The sequence below is a fragment of the Mobula birostris genome, chromosome 8 (assembly GCF_030028105.1).
Source record: "Mobula birostris isolate sMobBir1 chromosome 8, sMobBir1.hap1, whole genome shotgun sequence".
In the NCBI taxonomy this organism is placed as follows: Eukaryota; Metazoa; Chordata; class Chondrichthyes; order Myliobatiformes; family Myliobatidae; genus Mobula; species Mobula birostris.
In genome coordinates, this window is record NC_092377.1 from 17,278,210 (window position 1) to 17,299,686 (window position 21,477).

At 41.8% G+C, this 21,477-nt stretch overlaps 1 protein-coding gene across 10 annotated transcripts in view; it reads left to right on the forward strand.

Annotated features, from left to right (window-relative positions):
* The window catches only part of cep170aa (centrosomal protein 170Aa), a 181,532-nt gene that overhangs the window by 64,403 nt on the left and 95,652 nt on the right, over positions 1 to 21,477 (forward strand). For 9 of the 10 annotated variants that reach the window (XM_072264845.1, XM_072264848.1, XM_072264847.1 and 6 more), the window contains 4 exons: positions 7,350 to 7,428; positions 8,069 to 8,127; positions 8,249 to 8,384; positions 18,401 to 18,562. In XM_072264845.1, the coding sequence (XP_072120946.1) occupies positions 7,350 to 7,428; positions 8,069 to 8,127; positions 8,249 to 8,384; positions 18,401 to 18,562 (436 nt within the window). The remainder of the gene's footprint in view (positions 1 to 7,349; positions 7,429 to 8,068; positions 8,128 to 8,248; positions 8,385 to 18,400; positions 18,563 to 21,477) is intronic. The other variant, XM_072264846.1, reaches the window with a different exon arrangement.

Consider the following 21,477-nt stretch of genomic DNA (forward strand, 5'->3'; position numbering starts at 1 on the left):
TAGATACAGGTGTCCCCCACTTTTCGAACCTTCGCCTTATGAAACCTCACTGTTACGAAAGACCTACATTAGTACCCTGTTTTCGCTTTCAGAAGGTGTTTTCACTGTTACGAAAAAAAATTCAGCGCGCGATAAAAGGCAGAGCGCGCCCCGAGCAGCCGCTCTCCCCCGGATTCGGAACTGCTTTGTTTTAACACATGCCTGTGAGCAGCCGTTTGCAAGATGAGTTCCAAGGTATCAGAAAAGCCTGAAAGAGGTTTTAAGGGTGTTACACTTAGGGTAAAACTAGACATAATTAAGCATTTTGATCGTGGTGAACGAAGTAAGGACAACGTGAGTTTGGCTTGTGGAAGCTGACAAACATGATGTTGAAGAAGTTTTGGCATCCCATCACAAGAACTGACAGATGAAGAGCTGATGCAATTGGAAGAAAAAAGGATAACAATCGAAACCGAATGAGTAATGATGAAGTATGACTTCAATTTTGAAAGAGTATGTCGGTTTAGGAGATATTTGCAGGATGGTTTGAGTACTTATTAAAGAACTGTGTGATAGTAAAATGTGCGAGGCTCAGCAGTCAAGCAAGCCTTCCACATCAGCCACAGCAGACGACGAACCTCGACCTTCGACATCGAGGCAAGCAGAGATAGAAGAAGATGAGCTGCCTGCTCTAATGGAAAGAGACGACGAGATGACACTCCAGTCTCCCACCACCCCAACCCCCAGGCCACGGATAGATACCGATTAGTGGAAAATGCAACGGTAGCTGGGACGCACACAGCACATCTTTAAGCAAAAAGCTGAAATAAACATGCTGATCAATTAGGTGCTGCCGACACGTAATTGTCGGCCCAGATCAGAGACGACGCAATCGGAAATTGGCACTGATCTGGGCCGACAATTACATGTCGGGCGGCACCTAATTAATTAGCTTGTTTATTTCGGCTTTTTTCTTAAAGATGTGCTGTGTGCCTCCCGGCTGCCGCTGGACCCCTGCGTGCTTCGCGGCAATGTATCGCTCGGCGGCCTGGAGGGTGGAAGGCCACTGCACCACCCAAACTCCGACTCAGCCTAACACACCATCATCAGTGTGCTCGGCGCTGTCCCAATTCCGGTAAGTGATACTACGCTGTACATACATTATTTCTACTTTATATCGGCTGTGTATTTTTACGTGTTATTTGGTATGATTTGGCAGCTTCATAGCTTAAATGTTACTGGAGAGAGTGTTCTTGCCAACAGCGCTTGCGTGAGATTTTCTGCCGACGGCGCTTGTGTGAGATTTTCACTACGGAGAACAGTTCAGTAATGATTGTGGAAAAGTATTTCTACTTTATATAGGCTGTGTATTTATCATATCATTCCTGCTTTTATGATATGTTACTGTTATTTTAGGTTTTATGTGTTATTTGGCATGATTTGGTAGGTTATTTTTGGGTCTGCGAACACTCACAAAATTTTCCCATATAAATAAATGGTAATTGCTTCTTCGCTTTACGACATTTCAGCTTATGAACCGTTTCATAGGAACGCTCTACCTTCGGATGGCAGGGGAAACCTGTAATCCTTCCCAGTTTCTCTACCTTATTTTCTTTATGAATTGTAATACATTTTCAATTATGAGTAAACTCTTCTCAGGCTTCCAGCTGGGTATAGTATCAATTTTAACTGACGTTTTGATGACAAACTCTGCCGTTGATGAAGATGGCAGAGTTCGTCATCGAAATGTTGGTTAAAATTGATACCTGCATGTGCCAGGAAAGCACCAGATCCTCCTCCACGTTTTTCATTTTTCAAGAACATATTGGCCTTGAATAGCGGCAGCACAGTAGTGTAGTGGTTAGCACGGCACTTGATAGTACCAGCAACATGGCTTCAATGCCCGCTGCTGTCTGTACATTCTTCCTGTGACCGCATGGGTTTCCTCCCACAGCCCAAAGACATACTGGTTGGTAGGTTAATTAGCCATTGTAAAATTGTCCCATGATTAGGTTAGGGTTAAATCGGGCGTTACTGGGCAGTGCAGGTCAAAGGACAGGAAGGGCTTATTCAACACTGTATCTGAATAAAATATCAACTTTGTAGAATAATAATATTTATCCCAGGCCTTCAATCTACCACCCAAGATTAATCTTTCTTAACATAAACTTTCGAACATTGATTGATATCAGACCTCACTTTGCAGGGATTTCTGGTTATGATGCTCTCTGAACAATCTGGTTCACTAATCTCTTTCATCAAATTCAATTCTGTTGCCCTTGCAAAGTCTGTCTTGTGGCCACATTGCCCTCTGAAATGACGAAAGAAGCTATTCACAATAAGAATGAAAAATGCTGAAAAAACAGGTCAGAAAATATCTGTGGAAAGAGGAAAATATTTCAGGCATGGGATTTGTGATCAGTCATCCAGTTACAAAAAAAGAACTTTATTAAAGCATAAAAAGGATAAAAGCAGGCTGAATAACTGGCAATGGCCTAAACCCTAAATTCAGAAACTGCAGTCATTCCCAACCTTGTTGACCTGGTGATCATGTGGGGACTGGTGTCTAAATTGGGAGAGGTATCCCAAGCGAGGGCCTGATATAGTTGCACTCACAGAATCGCTCCTTGCAAACAGCATGCCAGATCACTCCAACACAAACTTAGGATAATTCCTTTGCACTGGCAGAACTGACTCTGAGCTAATTGTTCAATGGAATACAGGTGAATGAGTGGTACCAGACCCCAAGAAGTCTTATAGCATCAGGTCAAATGCCTGTCATCTACCTCAGATGATAAATCAGTTCTCCTCCATTTTTAAACAAAACTTGGAAATAACACTAAGTAACCAGGGCAAAGAAGGTATGTTAGCATGGTAGCACCACCAAGGACCCTAGAAAGCTGAATGGTGATGGACATACTTGTCAAGCTGAGTCTGTGGCAAGAGATTCAACAAGGATAATCAGTGAATATTGTGTACTTGGATTTTCAGAAGTTGTTATGAAGTTGTTATATTTTCAAAGCTGTTATACGGCTGCTTAACAAGTAAGAGCCCATGGTATTACAAGAAAGATGCCAGCATGGATAAAGCAGTGGCTGATTGGCAGGAGGCAAAGAGTGGAAATAAAGGGAGTCTTTTCTGATTTGGCTGCCTGTGACTAGTGCTGATCAACAAGGGTCTGTGTTGGGACTGCTCCTTTTTATGTTACATGTTACATATCAGTGAAGTAATTGCTGGCTTTGTGGCCAAGTTTGCAGATGATACAAAGATAGGTGGAGGGGCAGGTAGTGTTGAGGAAGCAAGGAGGCTGCAGAAGGGCTTGGACAGATTAGAAGGATGGGCAAAGAAGTGGCAGATAGATACAGTGATGGGAAGTGTATGGTCATGCACTTTGCTAGAAGAAATAAAAAGGTAGACTATTTTCTAAATGAAGAGAAAATTCAAACATCTGAAGTACAAAGGGACTTGAGAGTCCTCATGCAGGATTCCCTAAAGTAGAAGTTCACAACCTTTTATTTATGTCACGGACCCCGACCATTAACCGAAGGGTCTGTAGACCCCAAGTTGGGAACCCCTGATCTAAAGTTTAGCTTGCAGATTGAGTCGGTAGTGAGGAAGGCAAATGCAATGTCAGCATTCATTTCAAGAGGACTAGAACATCAAAGCAAGGATTTAAAGTTGAGGTTTTATGAGGCACTGGTAAGGCCTCACTTGGAGTATTGTGAGCAGTTTTGAGCCCCTTATCTAAGAATGGATATGCTGACATTCGAGAAGGTTCATAGGAAATTCAAGAGGATGACTATGGGAATGTAAATGAGGACTGATTTTAGGACCTGGGCCTGTACTCCCTGGAATACAAAAGAATAGGGGGTGGGGATGGGGTGGGATCACATTGAAATCAATTGAATGTTGAAAATCCTTAATAGAGTGGATGTGGAGAATGTTTGCTATGGTAGGGGAGTCCAGGACCAGGGAGCACAGCCTCAGGATAGTGGGATATCCATTTAGAATGGAGATGAGGAGAAATTTCTTTAGCCAGAGTGTCTGTGGAATTCGTTGCCACAGGCGGCTGTGAAAGCCAAGTCATTGGGTATATTTATGGCAGAAGTTGATTTAGTCTTGATTAGTCAGGGTGTGAAGGGATATGGAGAAAAGTCAGAAGATTGGGTCTGAAAGAGAAATAGATCAACCATGATGAAATGGCGGAGCAGACTCGATGAGACAAAGGGTTTTATGATAAACCCTGTCTTTGCTAACCTACCTGCTGCACTTATGTTACATGGCAGTATTGTTGGGGCTGTCATCATATGGGCGATACCTTCCATCATAGCATTCTGTGGCATTGCTGTTGTGCTATCTCAAATAGACTAGGAATACATCTGACAGCGCAAAACTGGGTATTCATCAGGCAAGGTGGGTTATTACCAGCAGCAGAAATGTTTTCCACTACAACCTATAATCTGTTTGAGCACATTAATACTACTGTTAACTTCAAGGCAGTGGATCATTCCTGGTTTAATGAGATCAGCTTTACTTGTCACATATACATGGAAGCATGGAGTAAAATGCATCGTTTGTGTCAATGGCCAACAGTCTGAGGATGTGCTGGGGGCAGCTCACAAGTGTCACCATGCTTTCAGCAGCAAATTAGCATGCCCACAACTTACTAACCCTTATGTCTTTGGAATGTGGGAGGAACGAGAGCACCTAGAGGAAACCTACATCAAGAATCTACATACTCTTTACTGACAGTAGCAGGCATTGAACCTCAATTGCTGGTGATGTTAAATATTATACTAGACACTTCGCTACTGTGTCACCCTGCATATTACAAAAGGGCAAAGGATCAACCCTAGTTTAATACAGATTTCAGAAAGGCATGCTTAGAGCAGCATTAGGCAAACCTAAAGAAAATGTATGGTGTTCTTTTGGTAGTCAAATACAAAAGGAAAAGTATACAGTAAATGGCAGGACCCATGAGCCCATTGATACAGAGGGATTTTGAGGAAAGTAGCTCCCTGAAGGTAACATCTCAAGTCAATAGAATGGTGAAAAAGGCATATAATATGGTTGGCGCCACCTGAAACTGTAGATGGAGCGAGATACACACGGAGGGAAATAAACAGTTGATATTTCGAGCAGACATTATGAAGGGTCTAGGGTCAAAATATTGACTTTATTTCCCTTCATTGATGCTGTCTGACCTGCTGAGCTTTTCTTCCAGCATTTTGTGTGTATTGCATATGTCATACTTACGTTTGAGTATGAAAATTGGTGTGTCATTGCAGCTTATAAGATTTAAGCTACGTTTGAAGTATCGTGTGCATTTTTGTTTGCTGTATTATAGGGGAAAGTAGAGGTTTTCAAAAGAATGCAGAAGATGTTCTCCAGGACGCTGTGTGGATTAGAGGTGTTAACTAAGGAGAGGTTGGACAAATTTGAACTGTTTTCTGTGGGGCATCAGGCACTGATTGAAATGTAACAATTATAATAAGCACAGACAAGGTAGATTAAATGTCAAATACTAGAGGGCAGAAGCTTTAAGATGAAAAGAGGAAAAGTTGAGCAGCAATTTATTTGGGAAGTTATTTTATTCAATAGTAAGTGCCTGGCACCTGCTGCTAGGGAAGGTGGTGGAAACTGACACAATAGCAATGTTTAGAGCCTTAACAGGCAGGAAGTAGGGGTGATATAGACCACATGCAGACAAATATGCAGTTCAAATTGGCATCTTAGCCCATATAGACATCATGGGCTGAAGGGCCTTTTCCTGTGCTGTTTTTAAATGCTAATTATACAACTTCCCAACAGAAGACTCAGTGTGACAAGAAGCCAAACAGCCGAAAATGGAGAGAGCCAAGTGTTTCCATACCATCAGAGTAATACTTGGCAGTCCTGTTGCATCTATCTGTGAATGGTGGTGGGCGGTAAAACAAGCATCAGGAGAAATAGAGATGATAAACAATGGCGGTGCCTAGAATGTGAGAGCTAAAAACAAACTACAGTGAGCAGAAATACCAAGTGAATGATCTGACTTGAATTCTTAATGTGAAAGAAGCCAGTTTTCAGTCAATTTTGTATCTGTATTCCCAGATCCCTCTGTTCCACTGCACTCCTCAGTGCCTTACCATTAACTCTGTATGTTCTACGTTGGTTTGTCCTTCCAACGTGCAATACCTCACACTTGTCTGTATTAAACTCCATCTCCCATTTTTCAGCCCATTTTTCCAGCTGGTCCAAGTCTCTCTGCAGGCTCTGAAAACCTTCCTCACTGTCTACTACACCTCCAATCTTTGTATCATTAGCAAATTTGCTGATCCAAAATTGGCACTTTTTGGCTTCAACACTAAGCGTGTGATAGAAACCTAATATTGTGCATCAACCAGGTAACACCATCCCTGCTGTAAAGTATTGTGGAGTTTGCATCATCCTATGGGGTTGCTTTTAAACAGCAGGGACTGGAAATCTGGTCAGGATTAAAGGGAAGATGAATGCTGCTAAATAGAGATTCTGGATTTAAAAACCTGGTAGCCTCTACCGGAAAGCTTAAACTGGGGAGGAAGTTCATCTTTCAGCAGGGCAATGATCTAAGGCACACTGCTAGAGCAGTCATGGAGTGGCTTCAAATGAAGAAAATTGTTGTCCTTGAGTGACCCAGTCACAATACCGACTTTAACCCGATCGAGCATCTCTGGCAAGAGCTCAAGATTACTGTCCAGTAACCTGGCACAGCTTGAGCAATTTTGGAAGAAAGAATGGGCAAATCTTGCTCCATCACATTGTAAGAAGCTAATTGAGACTTACCCAAAAAGACTACAGGCTGTAATGGCTGTGAGAGGTTGTTCAACTAAGGGGAATGAATACTTTTGAACTGCTAACATTTCAGTTTCTGAATATTTAGTTTTTTATGCTTTACAATTTTCCCTGTATTTTGGGCTCTACAGTGTCAAAAAGGAGCATGTAATTGAAAATCTCTGGTCATTTGTGTGACTGAAGGGTTAGGGGCTGAATACTTTTACAAGGTACTGTGTGCATTCCATTCAAGCTTGCTGTAAAACTAAAGCACACACTCAAAGTGTTGGAGGAACTCAGCAAGTTAGACAGGATCTACGGAAATGAATAAGCAGTTGACGTTTTGGGTCGAGACCCTTCTTCAGGACTGAAAAGGAGGAAGAAGTGAGAATAAAAAGGTGGGGGAGGGGAAGAAGGATATCATTCCATTTGCTCTTTTTAAAAAAAATGTAATTTTGTAATTAACTATCTTTGTTTATATCCAGGAAGTTTGAAAGCAATTCTATTACAAATTGTATTTTGCGGTATGAGAAATAGTCTGTTACTGGTTCCTAACTGAAACGCCTGTATTTTCACAGACATTCGTGAATGAAACCCGTATACCAGAGCAGACCTACATCACTCTGAAGATTGATGACAAACTTCGATTTGGTTATGATATCCTTCTTAGTGAACATTGAAATTTTACAAATTGATCTGCAGCCTACTAAACAGAAATAGGGTATTCAATCAGGTTTGTCTGTTCTGATATTTATTCTCACACAAACATCCTATATCTCTCTATCTTGCTGTGTTAACATCCTTTTATTCCAATCTACTTCGCATTCATCAAGCTTCTCTTTAAATGTATTTCTTTTTCTCTCATCTATTCCTACCAGTAAATAGCACTTTTAGGTTTAAAAAAATATATATATGTGAATTTTTAATTATTATTTTAATTTGGCCTTGTCAAGAGTCAAGTGCCAAACAACATGTAACCTCATTAGATTTCTCTTGTTCTCTAAAACTTATGTAATTTATAAAACCAACTCTCAGCCTTTTGAGATTACTGTGTAATTCTGTTAATCAACAATCTGGATATGTGGGCCATTATCTAGTGGTGTCTCTTTAATAAACAGTGATAGCATTGCTTGTAAATATATTTAAAGGCATTAGCCATTATACATCATGCTACAGCTGATTTTCCTGCCACACCTTCCACAACAATTAGAAATGCTGATGATTACTTTTCAGCAGCTAAAAATATTTTGGTTTGCATGCTGTTCTTTTGTTCCCAAGTTTCCTTAATATGCTTCACATACTAATTTGTTTACTGTGGTGAGAGGGGAACTGCGAGTCCCTGAAGAAGCACTTAAGGTAAGGGCTATCAGTATTAAGTTACATGATATAATGTTCTGCATCCATTTTAGTACTATTACGCCATAACATCTGTGCACTAAAAGTAAAACTTTTGGAAATAACTGAATCTTGTTTCTAGCATGAAAAGTTTACAAGCCAGTTGCAGTTACCACAGAAACCTCCAGAGGCTGAAGAATCAAAGGAGATGATGGATGGTTCTGTGGAGGCCAGAGCAGATATGATTGTCAGTACAGTAGATTTGCACAAGGCTGCAGGTACTTTGCTTCTTAATATAATATTAGATATATATTGCTTATTAATTGTACCTATCAGTCATTGCAAAATATTGCATTAAAATTTTAATGCATCACTTTTAGATTATTACTCTTTGGGGCTGTTTATTTTATTACATATGCTCACTGTTGGAGGTATCTGAGCATGCGGTCAGTTCACTCTGCATAAATTCTGTATATTTATATTTTAATGGGACTGAATATGGAGCAATTAATATAATTAACAGATGAAAATAATAAAAAATAGGTGATTAAGATGGTTTAGCATTTATATATACTTAATGCTGTACTGTTCAGTTGTAGAGTCATCAAATTGGAACTTTGTAAAAGTTGCTAATCATCTCAGCTATCCATCATGATGTGCTGTGGCAGGTTCTGTGATTAAATCAGTTGTGTTAAACTGATTCGAAAATACATCAGATATTTGGACCTCAAAATAACCTCTGCCCAAAATAAAATTAGAGTTTCTTATGCTTAGAGAAAATTTGCTTTGGAATTTCTCAGTTTTCAAATCTTCCTTGTAAATGTCAATGTATAACTAATATAAGTAATTTATTTATTCTGTAATATAGCGATTTATTATTTGTACCTCCAGAATTTATTCAAACTTTACTGTATTTTTACTTTAAAAAGGCAGTTTGCTTAATGTTAAGTTATTTTTGAAGTATCTTGGAACATATTACATAAATCCTAGTTGTACATGTGCTTTACAAGTAAACATACTAGTTTTGCTGAGACACTGGAGTTGGAAATAGTGAGAAGTCTCTGAAGTATTTGCAAATCTTTAGAATTTGTCCTTCAAGATTAGGCAGGACAGTGGCACAGCTAACAAAACTGTGGTGTTGTGTCTACAGTAATCAAGGTTCAATTCTGACCTTTGATATTTATGTGGAGTTTGCATATTCTCCCTAATGTCTGTGTGAATTTCCTTTGGCATATGGGAGGAAACCAGAACATGAGAGAGGCGTGATGTTGGTACATCAATTGACTATTAAAGATGGATGACTGGGCTTGTGCAAATGTGAGGAGAATAAGTTGCATTGAAAATTCATGAAGGAATAGAGTAATAGAAATGGGCCCTATTTCTCTTAAATATTAAAATGGAATCTGCATCCACCACCTCTGCCGGCAGCTCATTCCACACTCTCACGACCTGCTGAGTGAAGAAATTCCCCTTCATATTCCTCTTAAATATCTCACCTTTCACCCTTAACTCATACCTCTAATTCTAGTCTCGCCCAACCTTAGTGGAAAAAGTCTGCTTGCATTTACTCTATCTATACCCCTTGTAATTTTGTATATCTCTATTGAACCACCGCTCATTCTCCTTGGAAAGAAGTCCTAACCTATTCAACCTTCCCCTTGCATCTCAGTTTCTCAGGTCCTGGCAACATCCTTGTAAATTTTTTCTGCACTCTTTCAATCTTGCTGACATCTTTCTTGTAGGTAGATGACCAAAACTGCACGAACTGTGATCTCAGGATTGCTAATTGTGCTGTGTGCTACTGAACCCAGAAATGAGAAGGTCATCCAGTTTAACAGATGGCTAAGGAGATGATGCAGGAGGGAGGGTTTCAGAGTTTTAGATCATTTGACTCTCTTCGAGGGAAGGTGGGACCTGTACAGAAGAGATGGTTTCCACCAGAACTGGAAGGGGACTAAGATCCTAGCAGGAGGTTTGCTTGTGCTGCATGTGAGTGGGGGTACAGTTTAAGTTGCAGGAGGATAGAAGCCAGAGCAGATAGTGAAGTGGTTGTGTGGAAAGAAGTTTAAGCCTAAATACAAAGTCAGGAATTGAAAGATTGAACATAGTGGGACTAATGTTCTGAGTTGTGCGTATTTCAATGCAAGGAGTATTGTAAGAAAGGCAGATGAGCTTAGGGCATGGATCAACACGTGCAACTGTGACATTGTAGCTATTAGTGGTTGCAGGAGGGCCAGGATTGGCAGGCTAATGTTCCAGGGTTCTATTGTTTTACACTTTATAGAGTGGGAGGGATTAGAGGGGAAATGGTAGCATTACCCGTCAGGGAAAATGTCATGGCAGTGCTCAGTCAAGACAGACTGGAGAGCTTGTTAACTGAGGTTTTATAGTGGAACTGAGGAATAAGAAAGGGATGACCATGTTAATGGGATTATATAGTCATACTTTATTGATCCCGGGGGAAATTGGTTAAATAATATAATAGTCCACCCAGCAGTCCGTGGGATTTAGAGGAGAAAATTTGTAAGTAGCAAGTTTATTTGTATATAGAGAGATTGGAGACTGTCGCAAGAAATCTAAGGTTTTGATGGGAGGTGATTTGAACATTGCATACATATTGACTGGGACTCCCATGCTGTAAAAGGGCTGGATGGGATGGAGTTCCTCATGTGTTCAGGAAAGTTTCATTGATCAGTACATAAGTTCCAACTAGAGAGAGTGCAGTACAAGATATCCTATTAGGGAATAAGACAGGGCAGATGATGGCAGTTTATGTAGGGAACACTTTACACCTAGTGATCATAATGGCATTAGTTTCAAAATAATTATGGAAAAGGATAGATCTGGTCCTTGGGCTGAGATTCTAACATGGAGAAAGGCCAATTTTGATGTTATCTGAAAGGATCTGGCAAGTGTGGATTGGGACAGGTTGTATTCTAGCAACTGTGTACATGGTAAATGGGAGGACTTCAAAAGTGAAATTTTGAGAGTATGGAGTTTTTATGTTCCTGTCAGAATACTAGGCAAGGAGAACAGGTTTAGGGAGCCATAGTTTTCAAAAGATATTGAGGCCCTGGTGAAGAAGAAGAAGAAGGGGGTGCATCACAGGCATAAGCAGGAAGGAACAAATGAGGTACTTAAGTAGTATAAGAAATACAAGAGCATACTTAAGAAGGAAATCAGGAGGGCTAAAAGAGGACATGAGGTTGCTCTAGTAGACAAGTTGAAGGAGAATCCCAAGGACTTCTACGGGTATGTACATTAAGAGCAAAAGAATAGGAGGGATAAAATTGGTCCTCTGGAAGATCAAGTGATCATCTATGCATGGAGCTGAAAGAAGTAGGGGAGACCGTGGATGGATTTTTGTATCTCTATTTTGCTCCAGAGACAGAAACAGTCTATGGAAGTGAGGCAAAGCAGCACTGAGGTCATGGACCGTATTTCAATTAGAGATTTAATGTTATTTCCTGTTCACAAGCACAAGGAGAATGAAATAATGGTTACTCTGGATCCGATGCAGTACAAAAAGAAACAAAAGATAAAGAACACAAAAATAATAATAAGAAGAAACACCATCAGTATAAAGCTTTATATAGATAGATTGATTGTATGTCCATAAAGTGACACTAGGCTGTACGTAAGGTGACTGATGGAAAATGAAGTAGTAGTGGCAGAGTTAATGGGTGAAGGTGTTGATCAGCCTTACCGCTTGGGGAAAGTAACTGCTTTTCAGTCTGGTGATCCTAGCGTAGATGCTTCGTAGTCTGTTTCCTGATAGGTGTGGGACAAACAGTCTATGGGCAGAGTGGCTGGAATCATGATGTTGTTGGCCTTGTTCTAGCTCCTTTCTGTATATATTTCCTTGACGGCAGGTAGACTGGTACCAGTGATGCATTGGGCAGTTTTGACTACCCATTGCAGAGCCTTCCTGTCTGCCGCCATGCAGTTTCCAGTGATTGTGTGATTGCTTGGGTGTTTGGCTGTGCAGTCATGTAAGCAGTGTGTACAGCAGTGGGCTCAGCACACAGTCCTGGTAGGGGCACCCATGTTAAGGATGATGGGGAGGAAGGAGCAGTTGTGCATCCTGATAAAAGATTCAGCTGTTGGAAAAGATTCTTAGAGATAGGATCTATAGGCACTTAGAGAATCATGGTCTGATCAGGGACAGTCAGCATGGCTTTGTGAAGGGCAGATCGTGTCTAACAAGCCTGATAGAGTTCTTTGAGGAGGTGACCAGGCATATAGATGAGGGTAGTGCAGTGGATGTGATCTATATGGATTTTAGTAAGGCATTTGACAAGATTCCACACGGTAGGCTTATTCAGAAAGTTAGAAGGCATGGGATCCAGGGAAGTTTGGCCAGGTGGATTCAGAATTGGCTTGCCTGCAGAAGGCAGAGGGTGGTGGTGGAGGGAGTGCATTCAGATTGGAGGGTTGTGACTAGTGGTGTCCCACAAGGATCTGTTCTGGGACCTCTACTTTTCGTGATTTTTATTAACGACCTGGATGTCGGGGTAGAAGGCTGAGTTGGCAAGTTTGCAGACGACACAAAGGTTGGTGGTGTTGTAGATAGTGTAGAGGATTGTCAAAGATTGCAGAGAGACATTGATAGGATGCAGAAGTGGGCTGAGAAGTGGCAGATGGAGTTCAACCCGGAGAAGTGTGAGGTGGTACACTTTGGAAGGACAAACTCCAAGGCAGAGTACAAAGTAAATGGCAGGATACTTGGTAGTGTGGAGGAGCAGAGGGATCTCGGGGTACATGTCCACAGATCCCTGAAAGTTGCCTCACAGGTGGATAGGGTAGTTAAGAAAGCTTATGGGGTGTTAGCTTTCATAAGTCGAGGGATAGAGTTTAAGAGTTGCGATGTAATGATGCAGCTCTATAAAACTCTGGTTAGGCCACACTTGGAGTATTGTGTCTAGTTCTGGTCACCTCACTATAGGAAGGATGTGGAAGCATTGGAAAGGGTACAGAGGAGATTTACCAGGATGCTGCCTGGTTTAGAAAGTATGCATTATGATCAGAGATTAAGGGAGCTAGGGCTTAACTCTTTGGAGAGAAGGAGGATGAGAGGAGACATGATAGAGGTGTACAAGATAATAAGAGGAATAGATAGAGTGGATAGCCACCGCCTCTTCCCCAGGACACCACTGCTCAATACAAAAGGACATGGCTTTAAGGTAAGGGGTGGGAAGTTCAAGGGGGATATTAGAGAAAGATTTTTTACTCAGAGAGTGGTTGGTGCGTGGAATGCACTGCCTTAGTCAGTGGTGGAGGCAGATACACTAGTGAAGTTTAAGAGACTACTAGACAGGTATATGGAGGAATCTAAGGTGGGGGCTTATATGGGAGGCAGGGTTTGAAGGTCGGCACAACATTGTGGGCCAAAGGACCTGTACTGTGCTGTACTATTCTATGTTCTATAACCTGAGGTCTATTGACCTAGAACTTGGAGTAGGAGACCGAGGAGTAGGTGGTTGTTCACCAAGATCTGAGAGACAATAGTGTTGAATGCCGAACTGAAATCCAAAAACAGCATTCTGACGCAAGTATCCTTGTTTTCTAGGTGTGGCAGGGCCAGTTGAATGACAGAAGCTGTGGCATCTGTCATTGAGCAGTTCTGTCAGTAAGCATATTGGTAAGTGCCCAGTGTGGCACCAGCGGAGTGTGTGATATATACCGTTATCAGCCATTCAAAGCACTTAATCAGTGGTAGTGCCACTGTGCGATAGTCACTTAGTTCGGAAGATGTAGAGTTCTTCAGTACAGGAATAATGGTGGCTGATTTGAAGCATAGTCATAGTCATACTTTATTAATCCCGGGGGAAATTGGTTTTCGTTACAGTTGCACCATAAATAATTAAATAGTAATAGGTAATTTATGCCAGGAAATAAGTCCAGGACCAGCCTATTGGGGACATGTGGGAACGGCAGCCTGGATGAGTGAAGTGTTGAAGATGTCGGTGAAAGCATCAGTGAGCTGCTGTGCACGCTTCCTGAGTACTCAGCCTGGGGTATTGTCTGGTCTGGTTGCCTTACGAGGATTGACTCTGCGGAATCCTCCTCGCATCTGGGAGTTGGCGGCGGGGTGAAATAACTTTTATGGCCAGCGTTGTATTGCAGGCCTTGAAACGTGTATAAAAGTTTTAGAGCACTGGGGCGGGGGGTGCAGTGGGGGGAGGCACCAGTGGTGCAGTCAGTGCTGTTTTTCCTTGCAGTCAGTAATGAGCTTGATGCCCCAGCACATACTCTGTGGATTGTTGTCAGAAAGGTGTTCAGTGGTTCAATTTAATATCACAGAATGTATACAGTATACATTCTTACTCTGCAGAATCCACAAAACAGAAGAAAAACCCCAAGGAATGAATGGCATAAAAAAAGTAGCACCCCAAAAGCACCTCCCATGCAGAAGCAGTAGCAAAGCATCATCTGAATTCTTTGTGCGTAGATGGTCTTTGCTCTCTCGATGCCGAAGATGAGGTTTCTCTTGGTTGCTCAGAGAACTGTTCTGTCACTGGACATGAAGGCAGTGTCCTGTGATTTTAGTGGGAAGGCACCTCGGCATTTAGCCAGTGATTCTGGTTCGGCTGTGAGATGCCCATTCTTGAGGTTCCAATGTCGTCTGTGCACTTACTGATGTGGTCCATGACAGATCAGGTATATTCCTTGAGACCTGTATCTACTCAGTTGGTGACAGCCTTTTTGAACATCTGCCAGTGGTCAGTTCAAAACAGTCTTGAAGCATAGAGATTGCCTTTTTGGGTCATACAATGATGGTCCTCTTGACCGGTTTCTCCATTTTCAGTGATGGTTGGTAAAATTGCTGGGATTAACATTGTGGAAATTTTTATTTACCTTACTGACACGGCGCAGAGCAGGTCATTCCGGCCCTTCAAGCCGCATCGCCCCAACAACCACCGACAAACCTAATGAACCGTAACCTAATCTCGGGACATTGTACAACGAGCAGTTCACCTTCTTTTGGATTGTGGGAGGAAATGCACAAGGAGGACGTACAGGGACTCCTTACAGACTGGCACCTACGTTGCATCCCCCAACAGCCGAAGCTGTAGTATTGTTGTGCTAACCACTATGCTATGGTGATGCAATAAATAAAGAAGTCTGTGGATTTTTGTGATCTTACTGAGATACAGTGCTGAATAGGCCCTTCCAACCCTTCGAGCCATGCCACCCTGCAACCCCTAATCATAGGACAACTTACAATGAACAATTAACATTCTAACTGGTACATCTTTGGACTGTGGAAGGAAACCAGAGCACCCAGAGAAAACCCACGCATTCGACAGGGAGGACGTACTGAGACTCCTTACAAAACAGCACTGGAGTTGAACTCTAGTCTCTGGAACGCCTCGAGCTATAATGGCGATGTACTAACGGCTATGGTGCTGTGGCATCCTAGGCATGGTCAGAGAGGCAAGATGAGGATGTGGAATGGCTTTGTAAGTACTATATCTGCTTGTATAAATGTTGTGGAGTCTGTTTGTTCTGCTACTAGCCATAGTGACGTGTTGTGGGACTTTGGGTAAAACATCCTGCAGTTAACATGATTAAAGTCTCCTGCAATTATGAAGACATCATCCAGATGCTTGTTTTGTAGAGAGCTGATGATACTGTAAAGCTCTGTCAGTGCATCCTTGGTGCTCGGGGAGAATGTAGACAGCGGTGATGAACGTAACAGTAAACCTCCTGAGCGGGTAATGTAGTTGCTTAATTATAATGTGCTCAATTTCCCCAGAACAGTGACTGCTAACCACAGGTGAGTTTGTGCACCAACCTTTGTTTAATGTACCCATAGATTCCACCTCCTTTGGATTTCACTGATGGGGAGTTTCTGTCCGCGCAGAACAGAGGCATCCTATCGAGCTGAAACGCCAAGTGAGGCATGATGCTGTTTAGCCGTGTTTTGGTGAAAGCTAGAGTGCAGCAGTTTCTCATCTTGGTGTGTTCATTCTTAGTCTCAGTAAGTCCACTTTAATATCTAGCGAGCGGATGTTGACCAGGACAAGTGATGGCATCGCCCGTCTGGTCGGATTAGCTCTCAGCCTTGCGAGTACCCCAGCTCTCTTGTCAAGCTTCTGTTTCCTCTCACACTGCCTGCCTCTGTCACTCCCTTGGCTGACCTGCTTAGGCAGGTCACTGTCAAAGGGTCTGATGTTCAGAGTGGGAGTAGATGGTTGCCTCTCTGACTGGAGGCCTGTGACTAGTGGTGTGCCACAGGGGTCGGTGCTGTCATCGATATCAATGATCTGGATCAGCAAATTTGCAGGTGACACCAAGAATGGGTTGTAGTGGATAGCAAGGAAGACTATTAAAGCTTGCAGTGGGATCTGGACTGGCTGAAAAATGGCAGATAATGCAGACAAGTGTGAGGTGTTGCACTTTGGGAGGACCAACCATGATAGGACTTGCATGACAAGTGGTAGGGCACTGAAGAGTGTGCTAGAGCACAAGGATCCAGAATTCCTTGTTTCTGGGGAAAGTTCAAGTTTATTGTCATTCAACCATACACGTGTACCGCTAAACGAAATATCGTTTCTCTGGGGCAAGGTGCAAAATGCAGTTTACTTACAGTCACAGACAGTGCATTTCATTACAATCCAGCACATACAATCACAAAATAATATAAGCACAAGTCCCTGAGAGGCATGAATTGCAGATTGACAGGTTGACATAATGTGTGAGATGTATGTTTATGTAAGCCAGTTACTGACACTGCTATAATAAAACAGTCATATAAATATTTGAAACAGCAGCAAGAAAAGATGAGAAGTGACCAGTGCAGGATGAGTTGGAGAGTGTGGTGGGATGGTGATGGCAGCGGAGTGTTAAGAAGTCAAACAGCCTGGGAGAAGAATAGCTTCCTCCTATGTTTTAAGGATAGGTGGAGATTTTTCCACAAAAGCTTTTAGTTTTAAGGCCTTTAGCGGCATGATTTCTTATCATGTTTTGCAGTTTCATAGATAATCAATAACCAGCTTAAACTATTTAGAGTTTACAAAGCAGAATGACATATAGTGCAAAGTACATCTGCAGTATTTTGTGTTATAATAAAAATGCAGAAAAAAATACATCACTTCTTGAGAGTTTTACTAAACGTTGAAACTTTAAAATTCTGTCAGTTGTTCTTGCATCCATTTTACCAGGAATTTTTAAATTTCTGCTACTAATGTATGATTATAGCCTATACATTGTACATAATGACTTCTATGCTTTTTAACTTTCACTTTTATCAACTCTTCCACCCATCAATGAATATCTGTTTTGCTGGTCACACTGGGGGGTGGAAATAGAGAAGTTTTTAAAGTATCTTTGCAGATCTTAAGAATTTTTCACTGAAGAATAGGTGGCACAATAGAAAGGCTGGCAGAGTTGCTGCCTCGTGACTCCAGCAACCCAGGTTCATTCCTGACATCGGCTGTTCTCCATATGGAGTTTGATGATGTGGGTTTCCTCCATTTGTTCGGGTTTCCTCCCCTGTACTTGTTCTTTCCAAGCTTTAAGTCTGTTTTTGATTTTATAATAAGTATAAGGTCCTCAATGTTTATAAGATACATCCAGCAGTTGTAAAGTGTTATGGCATATATGAGCAACATTTCCAGAACCAATCAACTTCCTGATGATTACGCAGACAGTTGGCTGTTGTAATAATATTCAAGAAGGAATCTTTAATTACAGAATTGAGTCTATGCAGGTTGTCTAGAGAACAATCCAATTGCTTTATTTCCCCTAACCCTTTAAATTATTTTCCCTTAGCTATCAAGTTCCCTTCTGAATTAATATTACAGGCAGAGTTCCAGATCATTTACTTGTCTTTTTCCTCACTTGCCCACAGCCTTTCCCTTCACCTGTATTTTTGCCACTTGTTTGAATCTCCCCCTTCCGTTTCTTCAGCTATCTGTTATTGGGAACATCAGATTCTGAGCATTGACAATGTATTGACCAAACAATAAGTTATAAATAAACATTCATTTAAAAAGTCCATATTTAGTTCTGTGATTGGAAAGGTGTGTCTTGAGGCATCATAGTAACTGACTGCATCGTAATACTAAGCTTGGCTAAATATTATAAACTTAGTGAATGTTTTTAAAGTTATTTGATGAGCTCAATATGATTCAAATGAAATAGTTTTCCTGCAATAATTCACCTCTAAATTGTTGGCCTACAGATGCACTAAGCTATTAGATTAGGGTTTGTACTTGATGTTTTCTGCTCATAGAAATAGTTCTTGAGAGCTAATGTACCTTGCTTTACTTATTGCCTTGGTGGACAGTAGATACTACTTCTGTACCAGTAGCCCGAGGTACTCCTCTGTATGGACAACCTGCTTGGTGGGGTGAAGATGATGCCGATGATGAGAATTCAAGTAAACAGGAGTCCAAGCCAGTGAGCGTGAAGGCAGAAAGCAGTGCTACAGGAGATAGGAACCCAAGCAGTAAGTCTCTGGAGTGTCAACTTGTTCAACAGTTATTGTGACATTTTTTTTAATGCTACCGGTAAACTAGTTTGTAGCTGAACCTTATCAACACACTTGAAACGTAGAATAGTATAGCACAGGAACAGGCCCTTCTTCCCAGGATGTTAAAGCAAATATAAATGGCTAACTAAGCTAATCCCTTCTGTCGACACAGTGCCTATATCCCTCTGTTCTCTGCACATTCCTGTGTCTATCTTAAATGCTTCCATCATATTTGCCTCCAGCTGATTCCAGGCACCTACACTCTGTGCATATAAGAAAGAACCTTTTTCCCCTCACCTTAAGTGCACGCTCTCTAGTATTAGACATTTCAACCCTGGGAAAAAGTTGCCGACTGTCTATACTAGCTATGATCCTTGTAAACTTCTATTCTCAGCCTCCACTGCTCCAGAGGAAACAGCCCAAATTTGACTAACCTCTCAATATAGCACATACCCTCTAATGCAGACCATATCCTGGTAACCTCTTCCGCTCCCTCTCCAAAGCCTCCACATCTTTCATGTACCGGGTGACCAGAACTGAATGCAATACTCCAGATGCGGCCTAACCAGTATTTTATAAAGCTGCAACATTAACTTCCTGACTCTTGAACTCAATGCCTTGACTAGTAAAGGCAAGCATGCCACGTGCCTCTTTTTAACTGCCCTGTCAACTTGTGCAGCCACTTTCGGGAAGCAGTGGGCTTTTTAAAAAATTTTACTTAGATGCAGTGTGGAATTGGCCCTACCAGCCCAACGAACTGGGCTGTCTAGCAACCCACCTATTTACCACTAGCTTAATCACAGGACAACTTACAATGACCAGTGAACCCTCTAACCTACTGGAATGTGGGAGGAAACCGGACTACTGAGAGAAACACATGCTGTCCACAGGAAGAACGTATGAACTCTTTACAGATGATACTGAATTGAACTCTGAACTCAGGAATGCCTGAGCTGTATTAGCAATGCATTAGCCATGATGCTGTTTGGATCTTGGATCCCACGATGCCTTTGTACATCAACACTGAATAATGCTGCTGTAATTGTGAACTATCCTTTTATGTAGTCGTAGAGAAGTACAGCACAGAAACAGGCTCTTCAGCTCATCTAGTCCATGCTGAAACAATTTAAACTACCTCCTCCCATCAACTCGCACCGGGACCATAGCCCTCCGTATCCCTCCCACCTACGCACCTATCCAAATCTCAGTCAAACATTGAAATTCTGTGTTGGCAGCTCATTCCATACTTCCACAACCCTCTGAGTGAAGAAGTTTCCCCTCATACTCCCTTAAACTTTCACTCTTAACTGTAGTCCCACCCAACCTCAGTGGGAAAAAAAAAGCCTGCTTGCATTTGCCCTATCTGTACTCCTCATAAATTTGTACACCTCTATCAAATCTCCTCTCAATCTTCTACGTTCTAAAGAATACAGTCCCAACCTATTCATTCTTTCCTTATAACTTGAGTCTTCCAGACCCGGCAACATCCTTGTAAATTTTCTCTGTACTCTTTCAACCTTGCTGTGAGTAGGTGACCAAAACTGCACACAGTACTCGAAATATGACCTCACCAACATCTTGTACAACTTCATCATAACATCCCATCTCCTGTACTCAATACATTGATTTATGAAGGCCAATGTGTCAAAAGCTTTTCTTAAGTCCCTATCTGCCTGTGACACCACTTCGAACAAATAATGGCCCTGTAACCGAAGTGCAATACCTTACACTTGTCTGGATTAAATTCCATCTGCAATTTTTCAGCCCAGTTTTCCATCTGATGCAGATCCCTCAATAAGCCATGAGAACCTTCCTCATTGTCCACTACACCCTTAATCTTTGTGTCATCCGCAAATTTGCCAGTCTAGTTAACCACATCATCAAGATTATTGATGACAAATAACAAAGGACCCAGCACTGATCCCTGCAGCACACCACTAGTCACAGGCCTCCAGTCAGAGAGGCAACCCTTTACTACCACTCTCTGGCTCTCCCACAAAGCCAATATCTAATCCAATTTACTACCTCATCTTGAATGCTGAGTGACTGAACTTTCTTGACCAACCTTCCATGGTCCATGTAGGAAACATCCACTGCCTTGCCTGCATCCACTTTCATGGTAACTTGAAATACTCGTAAGATTGGCTAGACATTACCTACCAGGCATGAAGCCATGCTGACTATCCTTAATCAGTCCATGTCTATAGAAATACTTAAATATCTGGTCCCTAGGAATAACTTGCAATAACTTTCTAACAACTGATGTTAGACACACCAATCAATAGTGTACTGGTTTATGTTTAGAGCCTTTTTTTAAACAGTGGAAGAACGTTGGCTATCCTCCAATCCTCTCATACCTCTCCTGTCACTAAGGATGATTTAAATATCTCTGCTAAGGCCCAGGCAATTTTTACACTTGCCTCCCGTTGGGTTTGAGGCAGCCCCTTGTCAGGCCCTAGGGATTTATTCACCCTGATTTGCCTCACAATAACAAACACCTCTCTCTCTAATCTGCACAGTGTCCATGAAGTTGATGCTGCTTTATCTCAGTTCTATAGACTCTGTGACCACCTCCTGAGTAAATACAGATGCAAAAGAGTTATTTAAGATCTCCTCCATCTGTTGTGGCTCCACACATGGAGTAGCAATCTGATCTTCCAGAGGATCAACTTTGTCCCTTGCAATCCATTTGCTCCTAACATATCTGTAGAATCCCTCCTGATTTATTTAAGTGTTCTTATGCATTTCTTCTACTCCATAAGTACCTCATTTGTGCCCACCTGCCTACACCTCTTATGCACCCCCTTTTTCTCTTAACTAGGGCCTCAATATCTCTTGAAAACCAAGGTTTCCTACACTTGGTATCTGATCTCCTGAAATGCCACATCTGA